Raw genomic sequence first — 27,405 nt, forward strand, 5'->3', positions numbered from 1 at the left:
TGAGATTGGCCGTGGGAGGACTCCCCCCCATTGCTGACTGGTCCCTGGGGGGGCACTTGCCCCCTAACTAAGGTGGCACCAGTCGCCCATGGGCTAATTAACCTTCCCCATTAGTAGGGGGGCTATTGGGTAGTGTTAATTGAATGAATGGGATGAACAGACAAAAGAGGGAGGGGAAGGAGGTCGATGGCTCAGAAGGGGTGCCCCGAAGGGCTGGGCAGTGGGAAGGCGCACGCCGGCCACCTTGCAAGCGACCCCGAGGAGCCGGCGGACGCGGCCCGGGGAAACCGGCTGGAGCTGACCAGGGACAAGAAAACGCCCCCCCGTCCCCAGGGGGCCTCTGGCCAGAGCCGCCATCCTGGTCAAGCAGCCCGCGAGCCTAGGCCACCACGGGTCACGACAAGCCCGGGCGGCCGTCAAGCTAGTCCGTTGATCCGAAACCGGACGCCTGTACAAACTCTGCTTTTCTCGTCAAGAGAAACCGGACGCCTCTATTTTTCCTCTTGAAGAAAAATCCCCCCTCCCCCCGCTGGAAAGATCATAGCATCCAACTGAAAAGACGCCGCCGTCACTCGCATCTCGGCCGCACTTCGGAGGCGGGAACACCACGGCACGAGCGCGGGGCTCGAACCCGCGGCATTGGCGGGGAGGCGGGAGCGGCGGCTCCCGGCGTGCCCCGCGCGCGCTTCCCGGCGTGCCCCGCGGCCGGCCTCTGACCCCGGCCGTCGCTGCCCATCCGGGCTCTCGGCGCCACACGGGGAAGATGGCGGCGGCGGCGGCGGCGCTCCCTGCCGACTGGATAAAGAACTGGGAGAAAGCGGGCAAGAGCGAGTTGTGAGTGCGGGCCGCTGCCTCCCCTGCGCGGCCGGGCTCCCCGGCTCCTCTCCGCCCCTCCCCGGCAGCGGCCTCTGCCCTTGTGCCGAGGCCAGCGGAGCTGCGCGGGGCGGGGGCGCCCGGATATCGCAGCTGCGTTTCATTGTGTTTCTGAGCAGCCCCCTGGTGTCACCACCCGGACCAGACGCTCGCGGCCAAACGCGCGCGGCTCTTTTTAGGAAGCCCCTTGCCCCCCTTCCCCCTCGCCCCCGGCTTGCTTCTCTGCCCGCCCCCGCCTGCCCCCCAGGTGAGGGGAAGGGGGCGCGGCTGGCTCGCCCTGCCTCCATTTTGGAGGGGGGAGGAGTAGCCTGGTCGTCAGGTCCCTGCATTGTGCGAGTCCTGGTCCCGTCCAAACTTTTTTTGTTTTGGGGAGACCAAAAAACTAGACGAGGGAGAAATCGTAGGTCTCTGGCAGCACTCGGAGTCTAAAGCGACGCTAAAGTTCAAATTACTTTTTAGCTTCCCCTGTTTTGGATTACGTCTTGACAGCTGAATTCATAATCAGATTGAGCCGGATTATGTCCTGGGGTAGATAGGTTTGCGGCCCTTTTGTTACAGATCGCTTATGTTCTGCTGTCGGTGGAGGAGAAAAGTGGATAGAGAGATGCTTACGAATGGGTATAGCCCACCTGGTTGCATAAAAAGCGTAGATGTAGATATACTTACACTTTAAATCTGCTGTTCCCAAACTCTGACAGCACACCACCGATTTAAAACAATACAACCTTAAGTACCACCCAGCACATTTTTCAGTTCGACCTTAAGTACCACAAGCAAAGTTTCGTCGTATTTCTATAAAATACATATTATGATATAATTATAGTACATCTCTTAATGCGTACCATATAGATAAAAACGCATGTTATAATATGAAGTAAATATGAAGTAATTATAGTACATCTCTTAATGCGTACCATATATAAAAAATGCATGTTAAAATATGAAGTAATTATAGTACATCTCTTAATGCGTACCATATATAAAAAATGCATGTTAAAATATGAAGTAATTATAGTACATCTGTTAACATGTACCGCTGACGGGTTGTCTGCTATGTACCACACATTGGGAACTGCTGCTTTAAGTCATCCATTTGAGTTAGGAGCTGTTTCATATGACTCGATATTGAGCTAACTGACTTGACGTGATCATATCTTCATTATAATTATTTTAAGATTGTGCATCAGTTGAATTTTCAGCAGTTGCTGTTGAAGAGATCAGGTTAGCCCGGCCTTTGCCTACTGAAGAGCTCAAATTGTAGGCCATTTGTTTAACACACACTAGTTTGTCTTAACTTTTTAAAATGTACTCTAACCTAACCCTTGGTACTTGCAGATAACATGTATACAAGATTTTGGTCCATTCACGATGATATACCAGTTTAACTGGGACAGCGTTTAAACTGTGTTTAAATTTTGTTTGGCAACTGTGTTTAAGGACTCCTTTAAAAAAGACCCCTTAAACTGAAAGTGATCTCTGATTATCTGTGTGCTTGGGTAATGAGGTTGTACAACATAGTTTCATCCAGTGTTTTAAACGTGTGTAAAACTTTTTTTAAAGTGAAAAAAGACAATCAAATATTTGTGAAGATTCAGTGAACAATGAAAAAGTCTGGTTTTGTTTAAAGTCTTTACCAAGTGATTTCAGAAACTGCTATCATTTTGAAACACTGATTTACCACCTCTGCTAACAAAATTAATTATTGAATGTGTTGACACTCCAAAATAAAATAATACTAGAGATGAAGGATTAGTAACTCAATCAGTTTTCCAAATGCAGTTCTATTTTATTTCTATTTGAAGACATGATTTCAGCTTTAAAAGAGCTTGCAGCTTAAATTTAAGGCTCCTAAATTGCACTGCACTGCTTTTGCTCTCTTTTCAGTTAAAAGTTTGCTCGTAAAGGGTGGATGGCATGTGAAATTTTGAGGGTCAATATGATGGTTCAAAACATTCGGGAACCACTGACTGAATTAAATTAAATTGTGTAACGGTAGGAAAAAGAGAGAGGTATAACAAGGATTAACCTTACAATTCTAGCAGGTAAAGTTAAGTGACAGATCTTTAGTTTATTTTTTTAAGAGGAGGCTTTTAGTTTCCAAGCAGTTTGGAATTCTGTATTTAAACATGATGAGACCTCTCACAAGAAATGCAAAATATCAGCCTTTACTTAACGAAAAACCAGAAATGAACAAGATGACCAAGAGTTGGTCAACAGGAAGAAAAGCTGAGGGTAGACAGGACAATTTTAATTGCTTGTCTGTAGGGTAGCATATGAAGTCTGACAAAATCAGTTTGAAATGGTATGTTAGTGAAGTTATTAGTTATCTAAATATGTTACTTCATATGCTGTAAATTGGTGACCTTAATTGCTAAACTGAAGCAGGGTGAACAGTTCGTCTTGCTTAGTGTTTTGACTGTGACCACTTCTTGTTGATTCTGTCTCTTTGCTTGCTTTCCATAACTTCTAGCAAGGAGGTAGTAGTCAGTTAGTTATTCTTTGAAACTGAGTGGGGGTTGGTGCTTTCTCATATATAACATTGAATAAAAGGGTAGGGATCTGTTATGCTCTAGATCTAGAACTTATATGTTGATGGCTCTTATAACATTATCTTAGCTTCTACAGCTACAAAAACTTTTGTTTTTAACTTGTTTTGATAAGCAAAAATGCCAAATGTGACAATGGAGCGTTCTAATACGCTCCAAAATGCAGCACCTGTAAACTGTTTTGAACTATATAATCACCTATAAATTTTGTATATTTTAAAGAAAAGTAATATTAACTTTAGCACTGACATCAGGTAACTGATGATAACAATTCTGGACGTATCTGTGGATTGTCGCTATTTAGCGTAATAATATCACATGGAGTAGTCTGAGTGGTCACAGGCATCCATGTTTTAAAATTATTATTTAGAGTAGTAAAAAAAAGTAAGCTTGTTTTAATGAGCTAATTTCTGACATGTAATAGTATGTCCTCTTTACATTTTCTATGCTGTTTGGCTCAGTCCGTCTCTGGCAGTTTTCCTGTTGAGCTGACCAGTATTGTCTCCTTGAACTTTTTCATCTGTATATGTATCTTGTCTTTAAATTGTGAGCTCACTGGCTTAGAGACTGCTTTTTTGCTGCACTGTATCTGTACAGCACCTAGCACAGTGAGATCCTGCTCTGTAACTGGGACTTCTGGACATGACTCAAATAATAAATATGAATAATGGCATCTTGATTTGTTTTCTGATAGGCTACAATGTATCCTGCTCTTTCAGTGTAGCTTTAATAAGCCTTCTTTGGCCAGCAGCTTATGCATTTTGTTCATCTTCAAAATAAACTAAAATAATTTATCAACCCTTTGAGTCCAGTGTTTGAGAATCCATCCTGCAGACACCTTAAGCTTGTCTGTGACCACTCACAGGAAGAGTATGAATAGTCTTGGTTAGTGCTTTATGCACAGTACTAAGGGTCAGAAAAACAGAGTTCTGGTCCCAGCTCTGCCATTCTACGTAGAAGAGCTATGCTGTTACTGTGTTGACAAAAGGACTACCCGCAAAAGTAAAGTTACGTATCTTTGTAGGTTTAGGACCTTTCTGTTGATTATTTCCATACACAATTTTTCTTCAGGGTAGGCAGGAGTGTTTTTCAGTGGATAGGACATTGTATTTTGTGCTAAGAAGTCTGAGTCCAATTCTGCCTCTGTAGCCTTCACTTCTGTTCTTCATATTTGCCTGTAACATGGAGATAACAATTCTCTCTAAAAGACTTGAGATCTGTAGATAGAAAGTTATTTATAAGGACTGCTGACATCTTCTTACAAAGTTCATGGTTCTGTCTGTGTTCATGGTATCATTAAAGAGACTACCCTATCCCTTAGTATTGTTCCTCAGGGAGTCTGTGGGTTTTATTTTTTGAAATTACTGAGTCTTCTGATTTTTAAGTTAAATTCAAAATGTATAATACAGTTTTAAGACCTGTTGCAAATGAATGAACACATGCTTTAGTGGAATGAAAGCATGGATAGACTTTAGATTTGTTCAATGCACTACAAAAATTATAAAAAATTCCTAAGGGGGTTTAATGTTTGTGTGCACTGGTTGGAGGCAGTACCAGTAAATTGAAGTGAGACCTACTTTCCTTTTAAAGCATAAAAAAAATATTAAAATACTTGGCTTTTTGTTCCAAAAGTCTTGGCTTTAGTCCCTTCAATATTTACTTAACTTTTGTTACATAAAAACACAAGGTTAAAATTGACCTAGTTGGAGAAAACTTTTGGGTTTGAGTATTAAAAAAGATTGTTTATTCCACCTTCCCCCACCCTCACACCCACCTTTGATCTCCTGTAAACCTTATATCTCTTTCACACTACATATGTAATATGTTCTTGCAATACAGCTCTTTGGTATAGGTGTATTGGGGGGGAATTTTTTTTTGTGGGGGGGACTATTTTGGATTGTCAGTCCCTAAAAAAATAATGAGGTGCATCACTTTAATAGTGACACTAGGTCTTACATTATTTATGCTATTCAGTTATTTTAAAATAATTTACACATTTAAAAATTTCCTTAGAAAGGGCTTTTATCTGTCTTGCGTTCATTGCATTTATTTGACTTATGCTTTGTCTCCTGTGTTCCTTAACCATAAAAGTAACCAATTTTGTTGACATCATTTAAACCAGGCCGTTATGTGCAATTTTCATGGCATCTTTGCAGCTTCTGGACTCTGTTCTTGCTATATATGCCTTCTGTTGGCCCAGGCCTTGCTCCTTTCTCCATTTGCTTTCTTCTTCTTAACATTAAAAAAAGAAAAAAATACTATGGTGCTTAGTATGTTTTCATTTTAAAGTGTTCTTAAATTTAGGGTGCTCAAAGATGTCAAATTCAGGGATGTGGGTAAAACTTCACTTCTAGCATGGCTTTTTGTATGTACTGCTCTCCCTATCCAAAGAGTAGCTTTTCTGGTGTGCATTTGCTCACACTAGAAATACTTTGGTATATTTATGCTGGTAGAGCAATACTAGTGTAGATGTGACCTGGTTTGTATTTTCAGTGTCTTAGACTTTGTCTACAAGGGGAAGTTTTATTTACCACCCACTTCCCTGCTCTCTCTGGAATGCTCTTGCTCTAGTAAAAAAACCCCACGAAAATAAATTTTATTTTCATTTTAGCTCAAACTCCTCCCAGACATTGTAACCTAATTTGAATAAAAGGCTTCTCTGTTGGAGCAAGAGCCCCTACATGGTAGGATCATTCTGGTTTAAATTTACTGGTATAACTTTTCCATGTAGACAGTTCCTCAGAAGAGAGTTTTGTAGCTAGTAAGTGCTAAAAAGAAATTGTGGGATATTTTGTTTTTATTTTAACAATCTAAGTTGCTGTTGTAATAAGGAGTTCTTTGTATATAGTTTCTTTTCAATGTATAAGTCGGTTTGATGGTGGTAGAATATGATTGATGTTGAGGCTTCATGTTTATGTTGTAGTCTTTATCTGTGAATACTCTGTGAGATGGAGATTAAAAATCGGGTTTCTGCTTCTGCACACAATATTATTCTTAGTGTCCTGATTATTTGGGAAGAATTTACTGCTGCCTGTACAGAACAAATTGAAATCCTTACTCCTGAATTAGGTATGCTTTGGTCTGGTAGGACCTATTAACAGTACAGTTGTGACTTGTCATTGCTAATGTCAGAAAACCTTTGCGTGTGTGGGCTGAAGGTTTGCCCAAATGAATCCTGTTGTCAGATCTAGAATTTAATTTCATTAGCTTTAAACAGAGCATAGCAGTGAATGCATGTAGCATTTAAGAAAAACTTAAGTAGGCCTAGATTAGATTGAGATCTAATGACTTAAAAATAGTATGCTTGATGTACCATTTTCTGTAAAAATTTAAAAAACCTATTGATCTTAGTTTTATAATGAATAGAAAAAAAATCAGCAGTGGTGAAAGAATAAAATAGACCGCCCTTTCAACTACCTTTAGAGCTAGACTTCCATATATGTTGTGGATTAAGTTAGAAACAATCTATTGTATTCTGTTCTGTAACTGTAAGACAGTTTGGGGTAGACTCTCACTTTTTGCAGCAGCAAAGCTCCTACAACGTAGTTGCTCTCTGTGCCTGCTGCTTGCATTATATTTAAATATGAAACTAGCCATTTTCTTAATGCCTTACTCAGCATGTACACCTTTTGGTTGTTAAATGGTTTCCTTTGATTGATGGAACAGCTGTTTGGGCCAGATTGCAAGGCAGTGGTATACTGGTTACAAACAACATAACTGACTGGCTACTTGCTAAAGGAGCTCTCTGTTTAAAAAAAAAAAAAATAGTGTTATTGTTGTCATGATATCAGGCATTGTTAGTATTTCACCATATAGGTTTATATAAATCAACTAGAAGAATATATATAGGTTTATATAAATCAACTAAGAGAATACAGTGATAATTTCCAGTAGGAGAGAATATCATAATTATACCTTCTACTACAGAGAAATGGCATAGGACTGATTCATTGTTCACATTCCTAAAAAATGTTGGAGTGGGATGTACCATACAAGGACTTGTAAGTTTAACATGTGTGTGTTTCATGAAATGTCAGGAATCTGATGTGTGTAGTCTTTTTTATAGTTTTATAAATGTAGAGAGTTACCATTTTATTCGTAGGTTGCTGCTTTTAAATATAAATTACAATCCTAAAGCCTGATGTCTCAATGAGAACATGTGATCACTGCTGCCTTGAGGAACTTCCTTGAATCAAAATCTGGCTTGTCTGCAAAAGTCTGTTGCACAGACATTTCAATTAACACTGTGCATATTTTAAGATGATTTTTTTTTTTATCATCCACCATCCATTTTTGTTTTTTACAATGCATACAGGATACAATGACAATTTAGAAAGCTGTTTGGGTAGACTTGCATTTTCTTTAATGCATTTCTACAAAATACTGTGGGCATTTAGAGGGTAAAACTGATCAGTACGTACTTCTCTTTCTATATTTTTAATTTCAGGTAAACATAAAGGCTTTATCAGTGTGCTTACTGAAAATGTTCATAAGGAAATCATGCTGGTACTTTTGTATTAAAAAATAAACACATTCTAGGTATTCATATGGTTCACAGTTCAATAACATCCATCACAAGGCTACCTGCTTGTCATTGTTTAATCATGTGTTAACGTAATATTCCCTTGCCTTCATTTATGTCTTTATGTTGCCTTAATTTCTCAGTTTTCTGCTACTGAAACTGAGAAAGTATAAAGATGAGGTCTGGAAGCCCTGGTTGTATATTGGAGGGAGATCCTGTTGTTCAACACTGACTGTTCTAGCTTTGTTATCAAATTTTCTGTTCAGTTTTGAACTTATTTTATAGTCAGTATTATCCAAGTGTATGGGGCAGTGCATTTTTGTAGCTGACATTTGGTCCTGATTTTTGTAATTTGAATTTCAAACAATATTTCTCTTATTTCAGTTTGCAGCTATGCCGCACTCTCAGTGACAGTAAAAGCCATGATATGAATTTCAGAGGTAAACTGATTTTTTTTCTTCTTGAAAGAAAGCTTCAATAATCTTGTAGAGGATATGTGTATAAAATCCAATCGTTCCATGGGTACATGTGCCTTTGTGACTTCTGTGATTATTAATGCACTCTAAGGAGGGAAAATATACAAATAGCAAAAGTTACTTGCACAGTTTCACTGTACCCCAAATCCTGATGAGAGAGCAATGCCAAGCTAGTGGTAGACAACTATTCTAGTCCATGGGTTAGAGAAGAAGGAAACTATCCTTCCTGTTCAGTGCCAAGTTCCGGACACACGGCTTTCGTTTTTTAGAAAACAACTGTTCCCTCAACAAATGTTCTCTCTCAAATTTGTGTGCAAGAAATTCTTGACATGTATCGAGGTAGCTACGTAATTCAGAGAGCAAACATTCGTGCATGTATTCAGTTTACTGAATGTTGAGAAATAATTCTCAGTTCCAAATTCCAGGAGGGGAAAAAATTAAATTTAAACATAGAATTTGGATAACTAAAATGGCCAGTAACAAACGATAGCAACAGTTTTGAAACATAAGTGAGAGAAATTGCATATTTGTTTCATTTCTGCTCTCCTCCCTTGGAAGAAGCTGCTCCACGTAACTGAGACCATGAAGGTGTTTGCTTTGTTTGGATGACGTCTGGGGATCTCGTTAGAGGAGTAGTTTTAGGAAACTATAAAAGCAGAGGGAATTCTTTATTGTGAAAAGCAAAGGGTCATTATAAATAACTTAGTTGAATTAAATCATTTACTCTTAAAAAATAATTAAAATTACAAAAAATAGTCCCCATGTCTGTCTAGCATAAGACATTGTTTTAAGCTTTGTAAGCTTAATGGCCTTAAAATCTGTTGAATTCTAGGCAATCCCTTTCCTGTATTGATTTTTTTCTCCCCCTCCCCCCACCAGTAAATTTGAATTTCAAACTTTCCCTGAATTTTACCCAGTTTAGGAGCTTATTTTATGTTTGCTCTTGCCTGAAAAACCTAATTAGATTCTGGGAAGTAATTAAGCATTTGAAGTTCAAACAAAATGTACAGTTGTAATCGTAATACTACCAATAAATGATTCAAACTAGAGACTCAGAGGATAGCAGTTGCTGTGCTGGCTTCTACTTGAGGTTCATGACTGTGTTTCTGATGATGACCATTACTATGCACTTCAAAAGAAGGTGAAAGAAATATGTAGTAGGGTAATGTTGAATATCCTCCACATTAGTGTCATCTTGATTTCCGTTTTTTAGAGATTGATTTAAACCTTGATGAATTGGAGTTCCGTCATTAAAAATATTAGAAGTGCACTGATATATTGGTGGCATATCAGATTGGCACCAATAAAGGGGAAATTAACCTTGGCGATTGATATTTTTGACTGGTGTAGCTGATAATGCCACCGATAAACGCCGTGTGCGTGCACACAGCTGCAGCAAGTGCACTGTCAGGAATGCAGCCAGGCAGCTTGGAGAGCTGCCTCCTGCTGGTAAGTCTGTGGGGGGGAGGTGGAGTGGGGGATGATATCTTGAGATCCCCGTGGTGAGGAAGGGAATGGGGCAGGGGCAGGTGCTGCCCTGCCAGGGCAGTGAATGTAACCCTGGGAGTAGGACAGAGCCCTCGGCGGCTCATCTGGGAGGGTGTGGGTAGGTTGGGAGGGAGGGCGTGGTGGGGAAGAGAAGAAGGCTCGCTGCTGCTGTGCACACCTCCGGGGAAGGCATGGGGGCATGTTTCCCCCTCGGATTTGTGCATGGGGTGAGGGCATGCTGCTCACAGTGGGCTTGGGGCCAGAGGCTGCACCAGCCTCTTCCTGGCAGGGGAGCTAGGCCATGGCTGTGTTTGGGGTGGTGCTGGGAGGGGTGGCTATGGCATGGGCTATAACGATCCCATAATTACATGTAGCCACTCCATAGCCACTCCTCCCAGTGCGGCCCAAGTCAGCCCCTTGTGGGGAAGAGGCCGTTGCAGCCCCCGGCCCTGAGCCTGCAGTGGACAGCCTGCTCACTGTGCACAAATCCAGGGGGCACGTGCCCGCATGTCTCCCTCAGAGGGTGCACGCAGTGGCAGGGAGCTGCCCCCACTCCCCTGCACACCCCTGGACAAGCCATGCGCAGCTCTGTTCTGCTCCTGGACTCGCATTCACCACTCTGGGTGGGCAGCGCTTGCCCCTGCCCCACTTCCTTCCTCACCGTTCATCTGCCCATGTCCCTTTTCTTCCTTCCTCCCTGCCCCTTACCTTCACAGACTTATTGTCCAGATGCTGTTCTCCAAGCTGCTTGACTGCATTCCTGTAAATTGGCTATTGGCTCAGCATTGGCCGATATAACTGGTTAATAAATCGGCCATTGGTATCAGCTAAGAAAATCTTTATCGATGCACCCCTAAAAAGTACTGTGTCAAAGTTAAACATTTTTTTAGAGGATTTTTTTGCCCAACCCTGAAAGTAAGCCATTTCACTGTTAACATAACTTTAGGTTAGAGGTTTGCGATCCCAAACTGATTGGTTTAGTTGGGTTAGATTAAGAAGATCCATGATCTTGAGAACTCTTTCAGAATGCAGCTCTAGGTAAAAGACCATTTTTCACTGTGCAGTTGTACAGTGCCTTGACCATTGAGAGTCCACTTCTCAGTTGGAAGTTCTAGTTACAAATTCACAAATAAGCTTATGGTTGAAGGAGATTTAAAAAAAACAGCAGCAGCAAATTCTCTCTGATCATTAACTATAGTATCCTTGTTAGAAGTACCGAAGAGCTAAACCACAGATTATTTAACCTGTTCTTAAACTCTTTTATGTTTAGCAGACATCCAGCAGGCTCTATATGAGCTTGCATATCATGTTGTCAGGGGAAACCTAAAGCATGACCAAGCTGCTAATGTTCTCAGTGATGTCATAGTAAGTATCTAGTTTTGCTATTTACTTTTGAGTATTTTATTTAGCCTTGTTGCTTATGCAAAGTTGGTGTAAATACGGACCACATGTGCAAGTTTAATTCCTTAACTTTTTAATGAAGTTATTTTTAGCCTTAACATTGTAAGTAAATTGGATAGATGTTCTGTAACAATTGTATCCTCTTTCCTTATTGGATGTGACTTTAAAATTAGAGTCCCTAAACTTAATATTTTTCAGTTGGCTTTTAATGTAAGGAGCAATTGCTCTTTCACTTTTTTAAAGATTTTTTTTTTAATTTATGGTAGTTTCGGTCAGCCCATGGTGTTTTTATGATCATTATCCATTTGTATTTGACTTGCTGGACCAGTATGAATATTATGCTCCCTAATGTCTTCTCCAAGTCTGATTTCTAAAATGAAACACTATATATATATATATATATATATATATATATATATATATATATATAGCCTCTTCTTGGCATATGGGATGAAACAGTGCAATGTGCCTGTGTAAACATGCATTAAATTGCTTTTTAAAAATTCACTGCTTTAAACAGTGCCTTTAAATTGTTTAATACATGTTAAAAATTTGAAGGGAGATATAATTTTCCTTCCTACTTTTCCATTTCTTTTTCTTCAAACATTTACTGAATTGGTGAGGGATTCTTTCTTAATTCCCATGATTTTATGTCCAGCCCAACTTTCTTTTACTTTATCTAAGTTCCTTATATTACTTTTATTACCGTAATATATGAATCTTCTCCAGTATGGCATTAAGCAGTTTGTAAGTAATATCTGCCACTTATGATTCATACTTTCATATTCTTTTCAAAGACAGAGAATTGTGCATGTACTACACTATGTTGGTTTTGATTTTTTTTTTTTTTTTTTAATGAAAGTACTGCTGAACCTTAGTCGGAGAAACCAAAATTACAGATACATCTTTCAGTTGGAGTAGAACTTGTTGAGGTTGTCAGTTCCTGCTTTTTTCAGCAGAAAACTAATATGAACTATATTTCTCATGTCTGGGATGTTTAAGTTTATTTATAGGAAGTTGTCACCTTTCTTCATCTGTAAAGTAAATGAAACTGTTAAAGTTAATTCTGAACAGACTTCTGCTCAGGAAAAGAGCAGATGAGGAAGCTGAGTAGAAATTTTTAAGAAAATAGAACATGGGAGCAAGGGAGAGAAATGTTCAAAGGACAGAATGTTTTATTGCATCTGCTTGCTAAGTCCTGTCAAGAATTTAAGATCGCTCTTTGATTTCCGTTAAGCAATAGTAGCATTATGAAAGTGATTGCTAGTGATACTAAAAAGGTTAGGATGCATTAAACATTTCTTTAAACATCATGACTGACTCATTTGAAATGTTATATGAAGAATGAAACCACTCCCTCAAGTCTAGTGATAACTGGGTTAAAAATGGCAACTTTTGGCAGTGAATTATTTTCTGGTCTTGCAGTCCTTAAATTATTGATTATTAAAACCTGTATCACCATTTATTTTTTCTAGTATTCTAGATAGACTTATTCCATCCTACTTAATATAGGCATGCTCAGTTCCATTATCAGTGACACAGATGTTGTGGATTGACTTCAACAAGGTTGAGTCTGTTGGAGAGAGAACAGTTTTGTTTTGTTTTGGTGGTCAGGGTTGCTTTTTTAACTTCTCCTTTTTCACGTAAACTGTTCAGTTAAAATCATCCGTTCAGTTAAAATGCGCTGTAATCAGCAATTTCCTAAAACAAAACAAAAAAAGGTAGTTATAGAAAATATATTGAGGATCCTCTGGTGAAAAGCAAAATGTCATTTACCAAATCATGGCCTTTGAAGTGTTTACTGAATTCTGGGAAATTTTACGTGTGTAGTCCTATATCTTTCTGCTGGGTGGTTATGGAAAATGTGGTTCCCAAAGTTGTTTCCCTTCCTGGAAGCACCTGACAGCAGGCACTGAAGTGTCTTTTCAATCTTTACCAAAGACATTTCTAATACAGTGCACTTCTAAAACGTATTGCCTTCAGACTTGAGTTTATTTAAGCTGTCAAGATTGATTGATTGATTGATTGATTGATTGATTTTTACAATTTTTAATATATTTTTAGTTCCATTGTTAATGGCTGTTATGGTCTTTCATATATCATTATATATTAAACATTTTATAATTAAACTGCTTTAGTTCACTGACTTAAGATAGGCAAAGTTAGTAGATTTAAATTTATGTTTTTATCAAGTGTCAGGTTCTTTACTAAACCTGTGGGCTAAAAATATTGTAATTGCAGCAAGTGGAATTTCTATTCTTACTATTTTTCCCTTCTTGTTAGGAATTTCGGGAAGATATGCCCTCCATTCTTGCTGATGTATTCTGCATATTAGGTATGTTTGTTTCATTTCTTTTCAGCGATATAACAGATTAATGGAAATGTTTCTGTCTTAGCATCTCCATAGAAAATAGCCTTTTAAAATGCAGTTCAGTATAGCCAGTAGTGCAAGAAAGCAATTAATTTGTTTATATTGTATTCTGCATTATCGCAACTACACATTCTTAAACAATTCATAGTTATAGTACATCTCTTTCTATAAATGAATATACAAGAATATAAAAAGCACTTCTCATGCTTTCCCAAGGTCCAAATAAATTATTTACAAGTTGCCATTACCCCAAATCTGATTGTGGGGTTTACTTGGACAAGCAGATTTGAAGTTTTTACCAGTAATACTAATTCAGAATGTGTTGATGCAGTGCATCAGGCAATCCGAACTTCTAAAAAGGGGATTCAGATTACTGGCTTTAACCATTTTAGTATTCTTAACTATGTACCAAAGATTTGGTGATAGTTTCACACCCAACATTCATTTTAATACTCCAAAGGAAGAGTTCAATATGTAAACTTCTGTCCTGAGTATGCAGCCCTCATTTAATCCATAGGCTTGTTAAAGTTAGTGATACCATATGTATCAAAGAGAGGTACACAAGTTTGCTTTTAAATATGTATATCAGTAGGCTATTAATTATTATTAGAATTAATTATTTTACAGATTATGAGAACTCTTAATTACAGTTTTTTCTAACCAAAAGCTGTTATAAACTGGTAATACCAGTGCAGTTTGTAAATAATAAAGCTGCTACTATAGCATTATTTGTGTTAACTGTTGTTAATGAAGTGGGGCTTAGATTTACCTATTATTTGAAAATACCTTAGGGCAGCTGGGAAAATAGTGGCAGAAAAATGTTAGTAAGCTATTTGAGCAGACTTTCACAAGAATATGCAACAGAAAAAATAATCTCTGCTGTTCTTTTACAATATATAAGATGACCAAAAACTTCCTTCCCTTCATCCTCTAAAACTTCTTATGTTACATTTTATAATAGAAAGATGAGTCATCATTTGTCTTGTTTTTAATAAGACCTTTATTTATTTCCCCTTTGCCATCTCCCATCCTTCAACATCCTAGATAAGATATTGCATGCCTGAAAGCACATTACTGTTGCAAAGCTGAGCACAGGGGATAGGAAATGTCAGAATTTGGGTTGATTGTGCAATTTTAATGGCATTTGTTATGCACTGCAATGCAGTTTTTAATTAATTATGATCACATAAGGTTTTCCATGGGGAGTCTTGCCTCATTCATTATAGAAGATGGAAGTCATGAACAGGTGTTCATTTATACTGGTAGAAATCTTTCCTAGAGAGTGAGCATACAGGTGTACAGCCTGTGACTATCCCCTTTCCCACTGCTGTCTGTGTTTTCATCAGAGCAGGGTGATTGTGATCTGGGGAAGATGGGAGGAACAGTGGCTGCTCCATTGCTCTTGAACCCCAGGATCACCCTGGTCTAGGAGATTAGCAGGGAGGGGAGCTGTGGGAGCAGTGGAACAAAAGTTCCAAGCTAGGCAGTGCTCAGTTGGGGGAAGAGGGAAGGAGTTGTGGCGGCTGTTCCCTTACCCTCCTGGACCTGTCTGGGAGTGGGGAGCGGGAGGACTGGAGCATTCTTTCTCACAAGAGATTTGCTTGCACAAGCAACATCTTCCATTTAGACACTGGAAGATTTTTTTCCCAGAGGAATAGTGTTTGTATGCTCCTAGTTTCTACCAAAAATGTGGCAACTCTTCCAGTAGAAGCATAACACCTGTACATTTCCAGAAAGCACCTACGTAATTACCAATGCTTGTTTGCCCCAGTGATCCATAGACCCCTATTTAATATGTTGTCTTCAATCCTTATCTGAAGACAGAATTTTTTAACTTTTATATGGCCTTTATATAGTGCTCATCACTTTGGTATTTCAGGGCAGAGTCACAAAAATTAGTACATTTATTGTCACAGTTCCCACTGAACTCAATTACTGCATGGTCCTGTGTAATCTTTCAGTTATACAAATAATGAAGTGAAGGACACCTTGATTGAGGGTAAAGTATCCACAAATTTTTGGGTGCCCAGAGAGTCAGATTCCACGTATCAATTTTTTCGAGTACTTGGTATAATAATGGTACTTTGCTTTCAGATCACAGTTCCCATTGACCACCTTTGCAATGCGAGTGCTTAGTACTTCCACAGGCAGACTAGCATCTCAAATTGGGAAGTCAGATAACAAATAGTATACCAGGACCTAGTGATCAAACTGATAAAGTGACTACCTTCATGTAAGAACTCTGGCGGAGGCTAGAATGTAATCAGGCTCTCCATGGCAACATGGAACTGGGAAGCATTTTTTTACTTTCTACAATCCTATGCTGTGTTAACTGTCTTTTAACTTCTGTGACAAATAATGCTAAATTCTTAGACACAACATTCCCTATACTGCTTAGATTCACCATTCACTATACTGCTTAGATTCATTCCCAGATCTTCTCCCTGTGTACTGAATGAGGCTGGTGCCCTGCAGAAATAATACGATAATTTCATTAAAAGGTGTACCAATGCATCGGTCCATATCATATCGGCACCAATAAAAGGACAGTTGACATTATTGGCAATCATCTTGTTTTGGCTGATGCAGCTGGTAATGTTATCAATAAATGCTGTGTGTATGTATGTAGCCTCAGTGTGCCGGGGGCCAGGAATGCTGCCTGGAAGCTTGGAGAGCAGTGTCTAGCCAGTAAATCTGTTGCGGGGGGCCCCTGTGGTGAGGGAGGGAGGGAGTGGGGCTCAGGCAGTTGCAGGTGCTGCCCAGCTGGGACGGAGTGAGGTGTGGGATGGAGCCGTGAATGGCTCCGGGGGGGGGGCGTGGCTTCCGCCACTATGTGCACCCCCAAGGGAGGCATGGGGGTCATGTGCTCCTTGGATCTGTGGGCAGGGCGAGGGCGGGTAGCTGCTGGAGGCTGAGACTGGGGGTAGCACTGGACTCTTTGCGGTGGGGGGGAAGAGGGGGAGCTTGGGTTGTAGCTGAGCCTGAGCTGGGCAGCAGCGGTGCTGGAAGGGGGGCTATGGGATGGGCTGCAGCCACCCCAAAATGTAACAAACCCTCTTTCCATCGCTGCTGCCACCCTGTCTGCCTTGAGCACAGCCCTGGCCCAACCCCCCCTCCAGGAAGAACCTGGCGCTGCCCCAGCTCAAGCCCACAGCAGCAGTCTGCTCTCGCCCCACGCACGGATCCAGGGCACACATGGCCCCCATGCCTTCTCTGGGGGGGTGTGCAGCAGTGGAAGTTCCCTTTCCTCCCCGCCTCCCCCACCCAACAAGCCATTTGTGGCTTTGTCCCGGGCCTCACCCCGGCTGGGCAGTGCCTGCCCTAGCTCCAGCCCCACTTCCTCCCTCACCATGGGGGCCTCAATCTGCCCCCTAATGCCCCTTCCCTCCCCTCATGCCCTTCCCCCCAACAGACTTACCAGCCAGACACTACTTTCCAAGCTCCTGGGTGGCATATCCACAATCAGATAAATATCGGCTGATTATTCTGGCATACCTTAACTTTTAAACATTTGACCTTATAATTGTGATGTGTTGGTTTTTTCACAGTATGATTGTGTACTGTTTCCTAGCTTTTTAAAACTAACTGAAAAAAATTGGAATCCCTCAAGTCCTATCACCTGATTCGTGAATGGGGTTAGAACATTTCGATCCATTGCAGAGGCCCCCCCTACACATTCTGGTAAAGACACGATTGGATCTAATGCATGATCCACACAATCTCCTATCCTGCTATGCTACACATGTGTAGCAAGATGCATGATTGTGAGATTTCACATTAGATCCAGTCATGCCTTATTATTACCTGTCAGTCGTGGGACTCTTGGTCCCAGCTGTGTGCGAGTTGTAGCCAGGGCTGAGAGCCCTGTGTGCATCTGGCATTTCAGACACCTTCGGACATTGGGAAGCATAGCAGCTGCAATCCCCAGGGCTTGGGGGTTTCATGCTGGGCATAGTGCACCCCTGCATTTGGTAGCCCTGTTAGCTGATAGGTCTCCCAACTCCAGGGGACACCTTACTGTATGTGCAAATTAAAGTTCAGCAGCAACCAGCTATGAAGTTAGTAGACACTTTTGAGGTCTAATTTTATAGCTGGTTGGAACTTTTTATTACGTGATAACTATTTTGCATGTATTGCTGGTCTTGAAGTAATTGTATAGTTAACTGCATGATATCTGTGATGTGTAGAGGCGGTCTGAGTAACTGCTTGTATTATATGGTTATCATCTGGTATGTGGATGAGCATTAGTGGAGAGTGGAATGTTTCACAGTGCCTTCAGAGAATTATTGGAAGGGGCCATTGTCTTAAAAATAATGGGCTTTCACTCTGGAGGTTATCCAAGGAGAAAATGCAGAGCACCCTGGGGGCCAAAGGTATGGGATTAGAGTGGGAAAGATAGCATCACTTACAGGCTGGCAATTCAGAAGAAGGCAAGAATGCATCCTCTACACTGGCAGGTAACTACCTGTTTTAACTCAATTTATGTGGAGGAGAGTTGTTTTTGCCCTAAGATATATAGTCCTACTGGGAGAGAACAGGAAAGTTGTGGACAAGGGGTTAGTTGGCAATCAGTGAGCTACCCCGAAATATGCGCAGTGGTGGAAAGCCAGCCCCCCTGCTGGCCCCTGGATGAGCTGCCTGCGGCTTTGTCCTACTCCCTACCTGGGCCCTGCGTCTGTGCATTCCCATCCTGTCCCTGGGCCCCAGGCTTCTTGCACTGCCCTAGCTGGGCAGTAGCCTCAGCCCTACCCAACTCTCCCCTCCCCACACTGAGGGGACCTCAATCTCTTCCCTGCTCTTCCCTCCCCCCCCCCCCCCCCAACTTACCTGCGGGGAGCTGCGGGATCTCCTCTCAAGGCTGCCTAGTTGCTACTTGCATGTGTGCGTGCACATGTACATATGGCGCCCCCTGCCTGATTGCCCTCCTCCCACTGCTCGCATTCCAGTCTGTAAGGGGAAACCCACCATTCCCGCGTTTTTCTACTTCAAAGGGGAATATCTGCGTTTTTCTCTTTAAAATAAGAAAATCTGTGGTGAACAGAAAATCTGGATACGTGGTCATGAATACATTGCATCAGAAGAGTCACTTGATTTAAGGAATTACTACAAGAGTTTTCAAACTACTTAATAAAATATGTCGCTTCTGAAGAGAGTATGCTTTTTATCTGCATTTCATTTCTTCATCCTGTATTTGTTTATTTTTTAACATATTTGAGTGAAAAGAAAATGCTTTCCTCATGTGCCCACCATTTATTTTGCCTTTTGAAAGTCCCTGTTGTGTGTAATATCACATTTAACACATTGTTTCTTATTCTGCATTCTAAATCCACAATTATGGAAAAAGAGTTGCAGAACAATACATGAAATTTTAACGGGGGACTTTGTGAAGTGTGTTAAACGTGCTGTAATACAACCATAGATATTTCTGTCACTTGTAAGAGGTGGGTTTTTTGGGTGTGTTTTTTTTTTGTTGTTTTTTTTTTTTTTTTTAGCTAGACTCAGAAGATCATTTAAGAATAAGCTTGTACTGAGAGCAGGATAGCCTGAAGACAAAAGACAAGAATGTGAACCAAAAGATAAAGATGAATTTAGGATACATTTTTGTGGTTTACCATTACATGCTTGCATAATTCTATAATAATAAATATATCCAGTTATTCATTAATAAGATCAGAGTATTAAAGCAGTCCTCCGCTATGGTTATGAATACCCAGCTCAGACTTTGTCAAATTGAATTAACAGATTGTGGTTCTGGTTCTGAAGTATTATAATTAAAGCCTCTGTTATGAGTGAGTGGGCAGTCTGCCTGTCTGTGCCTTCTTGCCATTTTTTCTGTTACTGTGTTTGTGTGATTTTTTTTTTTTTTTGGCTCCTCTGTTTTGTAAGTTTTCCCTGTTCCTCTCCAGTAATTCCAGTAATTTCAGAAGTTTGAACTGCTCTGGGCAAGAGTAGTTTATTTTATGTTATGGATTGTTATCTTCCCACAGGAACTGATTAACTGCCTGAGTAGCATTCAGCAGCTGACTACAAAAATAAAAAATGAAAACACTGGGTTAAAGCAGAGGGAAAGCAGACATATGATTTAAAGAAACTGGCAAGCTCTTTTTCTATCTTCAGACAGTGACATTTTATTTATAGTGGCAATAGGTTTTCTCTGTTGATTTTCCTAACTCCTTCTATTATTTGCTTATCCGTTCCTCTTTATATTTACTGTTGGCTATAGGCCCTAGTCAGACATGTAGGAAGACTAGAAAATAAGGAATGCTGTTTTGTTTTTCACTCATCTCCATCTTTTCCCATAAGTACTCAGAATGACTGGATTTATAGATATGCAGTGTAAATTTCTTTTATCCAGTGTGTCAGCTTTAACCATCACAGTAGGTCTGATTGGCTAGACTGATACAAAATTAGAAAGTTACTTGTTCATAACAGAATCCTCAACGTTAATACATTATACAGATGCATTTTTTTTTATTGGTTTGCAGCATAACAGGTAGAAAAGGTCCTCTGCATTGGGGTGGAGAGATTAGAAAGAAACCAGAAATGCGTGTTTCCATGATCAGTGATATGTCTCTCTTTTTTCTCCTTCTCTTTCTCCGACCCATTCCTTTCATAGATATTGAAACAGGTTGTTTAGAAGAAAAAAGCAAGAGAGATCATTTTACACAACTGGTGTTAGCTTGTTTGGTAAGTTGCACTTTTAGTTTTTGTTCAGTTAAAAACCTGTTGTGTCAAAACATGACAGGAAAATTGGATGTTGTGTCTTTATATTGGAGATTTTTTGAAGAAAAAGTATTAATGTAGCATGTTGTTGAGTGTATCTTAAAATAACTGCTTAGAAATATTGGCAATGTACAGACAAACATTCAGTTTCTCTTGGGAGAGTCTCAGCTTTCCTAGGAGAAACCATGAGTGTACAGGTGTTCAGGATTTTTCTCCTAGAGCAAAAATGACTGCTAGGGGAGAAAAATAAATTGGAAACAATCAGGGTTAAATCATTCCCAGGTGAATTTCTTCTGCGAGAGAGAACATTGTACACCACCTCTCCATAGGCTACAGCACAGTCCTTCAGCATCACAGGATGCTTTGCTCCCCACACTGCCAACCCAGGAGACTTGAGTTGCTCACTGGACTCTACTGCTCCAGCCAGGCAGGGAGCAGAACATGCTCTCTTCACAGTTCTGCTTTGTGCTGTGGGGAGATGCAGTCTGACCCTGAGGAATCTGGGTCAATCAATCAGGGCTGCCTTGCGCACTGCTGCCATCTGTCTCTGGGCAGACTGAGGGATCCTGAGATGTGTTCATGGCTGTGCAACATCAGCACTGCAAGCTCTCTCCTCTTCTGGGACTTGGAATTTGAATGTCTGTTCAGGTGTTTCAGGGTGAGTTTTTTTTCTACCAGGAGAACAAACCTGGAAGAATTCTCCCAGATCATTTAAACACGTGTGTGCAGCTGCTGACTTGAACATTTCAAACCCCACATTTTATTGCTGAAAGAATAAGGCTACAGCTTTGGAAACGCTCTTCAGCTTTGCTGCCAGGTAGTTTTAATGAGAGTTAAAGTAGCTTACTGGACTAGATAGACGAGTTGTCTCATCAGAGATAACGAGTCTTATGAATCATCATTTACACTAGAAGACAAGTAATGACTTGAAGTGGATGCATTATAATTGCACAAAACAAGTAGTCATTAGTAAGTTCCAGTTTGAGCACAAGTGTGTGCACATTTTCTTCTAAAACTTAAGTTCTTTCTTTTCCACAAGGCAAGAATGGTAAAAGGAAGATTTGAACAATTTAATTTATCATTGTTTTGAGACCATAATAAAAATGAAATGTGCAAAACCAAAAAACTGTCTATAACTAAGTTTAGCTATAAGTATATTTTTCTATAAAGAATTGTGTACCTTCTCCCTCCTTCATGTAGCTGAACAAAAGAAAAATTATGCAGCATGATTATGGTCAATTTGTGCTTGTGTCATATGCCTTATTGGGATAAACAGCAGGTCTTTCTCTTGGTATTGTGAGTTCAGTTTATGTAAGATACTATATAATTGCATGCATTTTGCATTCAGATTTTTGCTGAGACTCTATCAGCTAATTTTTGTGTAGGTTTCTTTTTCATATTTAGGATTGTTCAAAATACCTAATTTCCTAATGATCACCTGAACACTTAAATTACTATACAGCTGAAAATATCCTTTATAGCAGTCATTCTGAGGTTTTGTTTAATTGTAGACCACATCTTGGGATCTTTTTGCAGATGCCTCTGCCTCTGATTCTGCATACTTTGTGCTGCAGATACAGTATATGATTAGATGGGATTTTTAAAGAACTTTCCTTTCCCTTGCATGGTTTAAGTATGCAGTTTTGATTTTGCTGTTGGGACAGTGAGGGTCAGCAAACTAAATTTGGATCAAAATTTAGGATTCTTATGCCCTAACAAAGTAGAGGTTTTGAGTAGCAATTTTTCTTTTTAGGTGCATCACTAATAAGTAGAAAGTTTCCCCACGTTTCCAGCATCCTCCCCTGTGATAACTCACAATAACAGACGCCTTCCCTGTCCTTGTAACAAAAGCCACCTTGCAGCTGCTCTTGCAGCAATGCTCATGCCATTAGTAGCTGCAGCTTGGGATCCACATTCTATAAGCCATGACGTAAGAACCTCTCTGACTCGGTCATAACAACATGGTGGGAGCTGTCAGAAACAATTATTCTTGGAAACAAAGTGTCTCAAGTACTTTTGATCCAGATATTTGTATTTCAATGTGGATTGAGACTTCACTTCCAAGTTCCTAATTATAGCCATAGAGATACTTTCCTTCAGGCTAAAAATGTTCTGTTTTTCCAGTAAGTATTTGCTGTACCAATAGGAACTTCAATAAAATAGAAAAGAAAATGTTAAATTTTAGCAGTTATTTTAATTATTTGTAACGGATGATTTTCTATTGATTTCCCCCCCCCCCCCCCCCCCCCCCCCCCAAATAATGATTCAGGAATATCTAGAGTAGATGTTAGCGTCTATGAATTGGCCTTCACCGCCATGTACAATAAAGCTATAAAAGTTGTAAAAAACTTCGTTGTGTGAAATTAAGCACTTGTCTCTTAAAAGCAGAAGAGGTCAATCTAGTGCTTTAGTAATAAAATTTAAAAAATCGAATCTCTTAATGCCAAATGCCTTTTTAAAAGGCTATTATGAGTGACTTCTGCAGTGCTCTGTAGATTTTCCATGTTTTTAGAATTCTAATTTTGGTTAAGTAACTCCTTAGCTGCTTTCAGCATTCTTAAAACCTACCATGCAAACTGGGTTTCAAATGTGTATTGCCTTACTTTCATAGGTGAAAAATTGCATAGATAACTCAAGGTCAGGGTGCAATGCTGTTTAGCTTAATATGATTATCAAATGATATGTAAATTACATTTTTTTTTGTGCAGTACTTCGTTTCAGACACTGTCCTAAAGGAGCGACTAGACCCAGAAACATTGGAATCTTTAGGACTTATCAAGCAATCTCAGCAGTTCAATCAGAAATCTGTCAAAATCAAGACCAAACTTTTGTAAGTGTGTGAGAGCGCTGGATATAAATATATTTGGTTATATTTCTGTTAATTTGCTTCACTTTCAAAAATGCACACCATATATTATTTCATGTATTATTAGAACATTGGAATGTGTGCGCTTTTTTGGGAAGGAAGGCAAATTAATATAAAAAATCGGTATTTTTAAATCCCTACAACCCTGCTTATTGATGTATGTTTACACTTCTGTGTGTGTATCTACCAAGTGTAATTTTCATTCTGATTTTACATTTCTATGAAATACTTAAAGGTCTTTTTAAAGCAAAATGTTTTGTGGTTAAATGTCGGATAATAAAAGAACCTCTAGCTTGGTGCATTTTTCCTAGCTCAAGTCTCATTTGTTTTTATTACTGCCAATTACTGTAGTATTTGCTAAACTGGTTTCAAATTTCAAATAAATATTTAACCTTTTTTTTTTTTTTTTTTTTTTTTGCTGATTGTTAACTTGCAAGTAAATTACTGCTATTGCATCAAGTAAGCATAGATTTGACATTTCCATGAGCAATCTAATGTAAGGGCCTTGGAATGTAAATTAGTGGTTCTGCCTCTGCATGTCTGGTGCTCTATTTTCAGTGTCTCTGTGGAACTTTTAAAATTAGTTTAGGCCTTTTAGGTTTTTAGGTACTCAACACTTTTGATCTCTTGTGAGCAAGGACCTAGAAACCAGCTTAATTATAAGCATATGCCTAATTCTTTTGATTTAAATGGGACTATAGTTAAAGGTAAATATGGGGATGTTGCAAGATTAGTATTGTAAATAACTACTAGATTTTTGTACTAGCTGGAAATCATGAAAAGAGAAGTATACCCAGAATTGGAATTAATAAGTTTTTGTACAGGTTAAGTGGGTAAATATTAACTATTCTTTATGCAGCATTGTGTTCAACTGTGTATCCTGATTTTATGTTTAATTTCTAATTGCAGTTATAAGCAGCAGAAATTTAATCTCTTAAGAGAAGAGAATGAAGGCTATGCAAAACTGATTGCTGAACTGGGACAAGATTTATCTGGAAATATCACCAGTGATTTAATCCTAGAAAATATCAAATCTTTAATAGGTAAGAAATTTACTGAAAAAAATATAGCTAAACTTTTTCCTTGCAAAAGAGTCTGGGCACATGAATAAGTTCCAGCTAATTAAAGGAAGGTGTAGCTTCATCATAAAATAACCAGCTCTTGTGCCCCCTTTCACCCCCTGGTAAATGAAAGTTGATCTGTGATGAGTTACCTCGCAGTAAGTGAGTTCTAATAGGATCTACTGAATTATTTTTCAGTGGAAAAAACTTGGACGATAGGACGTGTGATTTTTGGGATCAGGCATACAATTCCTCACATCCCAATCACATGATTATATTAATGTCTGTTAGGGGCCTCAAGGTCATCAGTGTGGTGATTTTTTCTTGGTGGACTTCAGTCGTATAATATAAGGAATTGGAGATTTCTAGCTTTTCATGTTATCTACATCTCAGTTCTGTTTCTAAATTTCAGAATTGTCATGTTTAATATTGATGTCAAGGTCAATTTAAAATTATAAAACCAAACCACACACATGATTATGTGTAAATGACAGAATATTTTCGTACGGTGTAACTGGTATCTCTTTAAAGCATGTAGCTGAAAGGATTTTCTTTTTAATAGTACTTCTCCAGTTTTTTTATTTCCTTTTTGGGTGTGTATTGGTTTATAGGAAGTGAGAAGTAGCAGAAATGAATTGAACTTTATTTTCTTCCCCATAGGATGTTTTAACCTGGATCCCAACAGAGTTTTGGATATTATCTTGGAGGTGTATGAGTGCAGGCCGGAGTATGATGATTTCTTTGTACCACTGATAGAGTCTTACATGTATATGTGTGAACCTCAAACCCTCTGTCATATCCTTGGGTTTAAATTCAAATTTTATCAGGTAATGCATTTTCAGTACCCTAGTACTTTTTTCTTTCTTGCTAGTTCTTATACCTTGTATGGGTTTGCAATATGTAGGATTTGGATGCTTGTGTTAGTAAGGAAAATAAACAAAGTACAGTTGTAATATAAAATTCTACTTTTAGAAGTAACAGATGCTATGGTTTTGAGTCAAACTGCAGGTTCTCTCTCTCTTTGAACTTATTTAATGTGGAACATGTTGTTTCACTTAATTTTTTTAACAGTATGTAATATTTCAAAATGGAAATGCAGCTCTTGAAATACAGGACTGAACTAAGTGTTATAGAATGCATTTGAAAACTGTGGACAAATTTATCCACCATGTGAACTTGTAAATGAATTCTGCAAATATTTTCATTAATGAAGAAATTATATACATTCTAACAAATAACTGATTAAATGAAATGACTGATGTTTGATACAAAATTTCACTCTTAACTGAAGATCTAGTAATCAGGATTTTCGTGTTCTTCATTCAGGATTGGCCTAGTATTAGGACTGTGTTCGCTAACTATAGTATATTCGGTAATTTGGTAGTAGAGTGAATTTCTGTTAAGCTATCTTTTTCTCTATTTAAATTGGCCATTTACACTTCAAAAATACTTTTGTGTGTGGTGTTCTGCAAACATTCCCATTTTTGGTTTTTCTATAAATAGTAATACTTTGCCTTTTAGGAACCAAATGGCGAGACACCCTGCTCCTTATACAGAGTCGCTGCAGTGCTTTTGCAACATAATCTTATAGATTTGGAAGATCTTTATGTACATGTAAGTTGATAATTTGTCTGTAACTGCTATCGGCCTGTGTCAGTGCTAAAACGCACCAATTTAAGCGCATGACATTTTAGAAAGTATCTGTGTAGCGTTTGTTTTCTAGCATTCTTTAGAAACTTCAGTTACTTTAACTTGTATAAGCATAAAGGCCTTTTTCAAGGGTTATGCAGCAGGTGAACCAAATTCCCATGATACCTAAATATTTATATTAGGAGACTTATGTAAACTTTGTGTGACAATTTGGTTTGAAAGACGTTTTAAATATTTTGTTCAGTGTGTTGTTTTTTTCCTTTGTGTTGGCTATAGAGATGATTTGTGTGTGTGTTGCTTTTAAAAATTGTCAGATATGCAACAGGAATAATTATTTACATGTTAGGAGTTTGGTGTTTTACCTTTCAGTTTTGAGAAAAGTAGATTACTTAAGTCCATACAGCTAGATAAATAAATACATTTGAGAAACAATCTGCCGAGCTTTGTTCAGCATTACAGCACACAAGAATTGATGACAGAATTTATCTAGTGATTAGGGTTAAGACCATAACCAGGCAGTGAACTAATTGAGCTATGTTGAATTCATTTTCCAGGTTCTTATTCACAGAAAAAATACTAGCAGATATGCACATGCACTCACATCTGCACACAGGTGAATACATGTGCACACATTCCCACTCACTCACCATTATTTTTTCAGAAACAGGAATTGTAAGAACTTAATCACAAAAAAACAAATTAACAGGTGTTTCTTGATTAATAGCATTCCTCAAAATATAGAGTCACTGGATTGGCTAGTATTCCTTTGTTTTGATGAAATATGAAGTATTTCCTGTATGTAGTATTATAGACTTTGTTAACAGGGTACAATTTATGATTCCTTGTAGCTATTCATTTCCTTTAAGTGACTTAATTTTTTTTGTACATTTTATCCTCAAGGAACGGTGTAGTCTTATTTGGATATTAAAACTTTTTTTGGATTATTGATGACTGAGGAAAACATACCATATAATTCCTCAATACTCCTAAAGTTTAGAAAAGTACATTGTGTCAGTGTTTGAGTGTTGCTGGGAAGAAAAAAAACCCTTCCCTTCTAGAAAATTATTTGATCTACTCAAGTGGAAGAAGAGATGTAGGTTTTTCCCTTGAAACTCTTTTGAAGAAAGCATAGTTTAAAATTTCTTTTAATTTTCAAACGTATCTAAAAGTTGTCCCTGTTATATTTTTAGCTTCTTCCAGTAGATAATGCCATTCTCGAAGAACACAAACGAGAGATTGTGGAAGCTAAGCAGATTGTTAGAAAACTTACAATGGTGGTTTTATCTTCTGAAAAGACTGAAGAGAAAGAGAAGGAAAAGGAAAAGGAAGAGGAGAAAACTGAAAAGGTACTCCTCATCCCCCCCCCCATAAGGGGTTTATTACAATTGTGAGCCAATGTAGTCATTGCTGTGAAAACAACTTAAAAAA

At 38.9% G+C, this 27,405-nt stretch overlaps 1 protein-coding gene across 4 annotated transcripts in view; it reads left to right on the forward strand.

Moving 5' to 3' along the window:
• The first annotated feature begins 726 nt into the window (after positions 1–726).
• Positions 727–27,405, forward strand: part of THOC2 (THO complex subunit 2) — an 85,894-nt gene continuing 59,215 nt past the window's right edge. For 2 of the 4 annotated variants that reach the window (XM_059732834.1, XM_014607185.3), the window contains exons 1-10: positions 727–834; positions 8,326–8,381; positions 11,176–11,270; positions 13,590–13,641; positions 20,294–20,364; positions 23,109–23,230; positions 24,176–24,309; positions 24,988–25,154; positions 25,849–25,941; positions 27,168–27,323. In XM_059732834.1, coding sequence (XP_059588817.1) covers positions 764–834; positions 8,326–8,381; positions 11,176–11,270; positions 13,590–13,641; positions 20,294–20,364; positions 23,109–23,230; positions 24,176–24,309; positions 24,988–25,154; positions 25,849–25,941; positions 27,168–27,323 — 1,017 coding nt within the window. In that variant the 5' untranslated portion in view covers positions 727–763. The remainder of the gene's footprint in view (positions 835–8,325; positions 8,382–11,175; positions 11,271–13,589; positions 13,642–20,293; positions 20,365–23,108; positions 23,231–24,175; positions 24,310–24,987; positions 25,155–25,848; positions 25,942–27,167; positions 27,324–27,405) is intronic. The other 2 variants (XM_059732835.1, XM_014607186.3) reach the window with 1 other exon arrangement.

The sequence above is a fragment of the Alligator mississippiensis genome, chromosome 8 (genome assembly GCF_030867095.1).
Source record: "Alligator mississippiensis isolate rAllMis1 chromosome 8, rAllMis1, whole genome shotgun sequence".
Lineage (NCBI taxonomy): Eukaryota > Metazoa > Chordata > Crocodylia > Alligatoridae > Alligator > Alligator mississippiensis.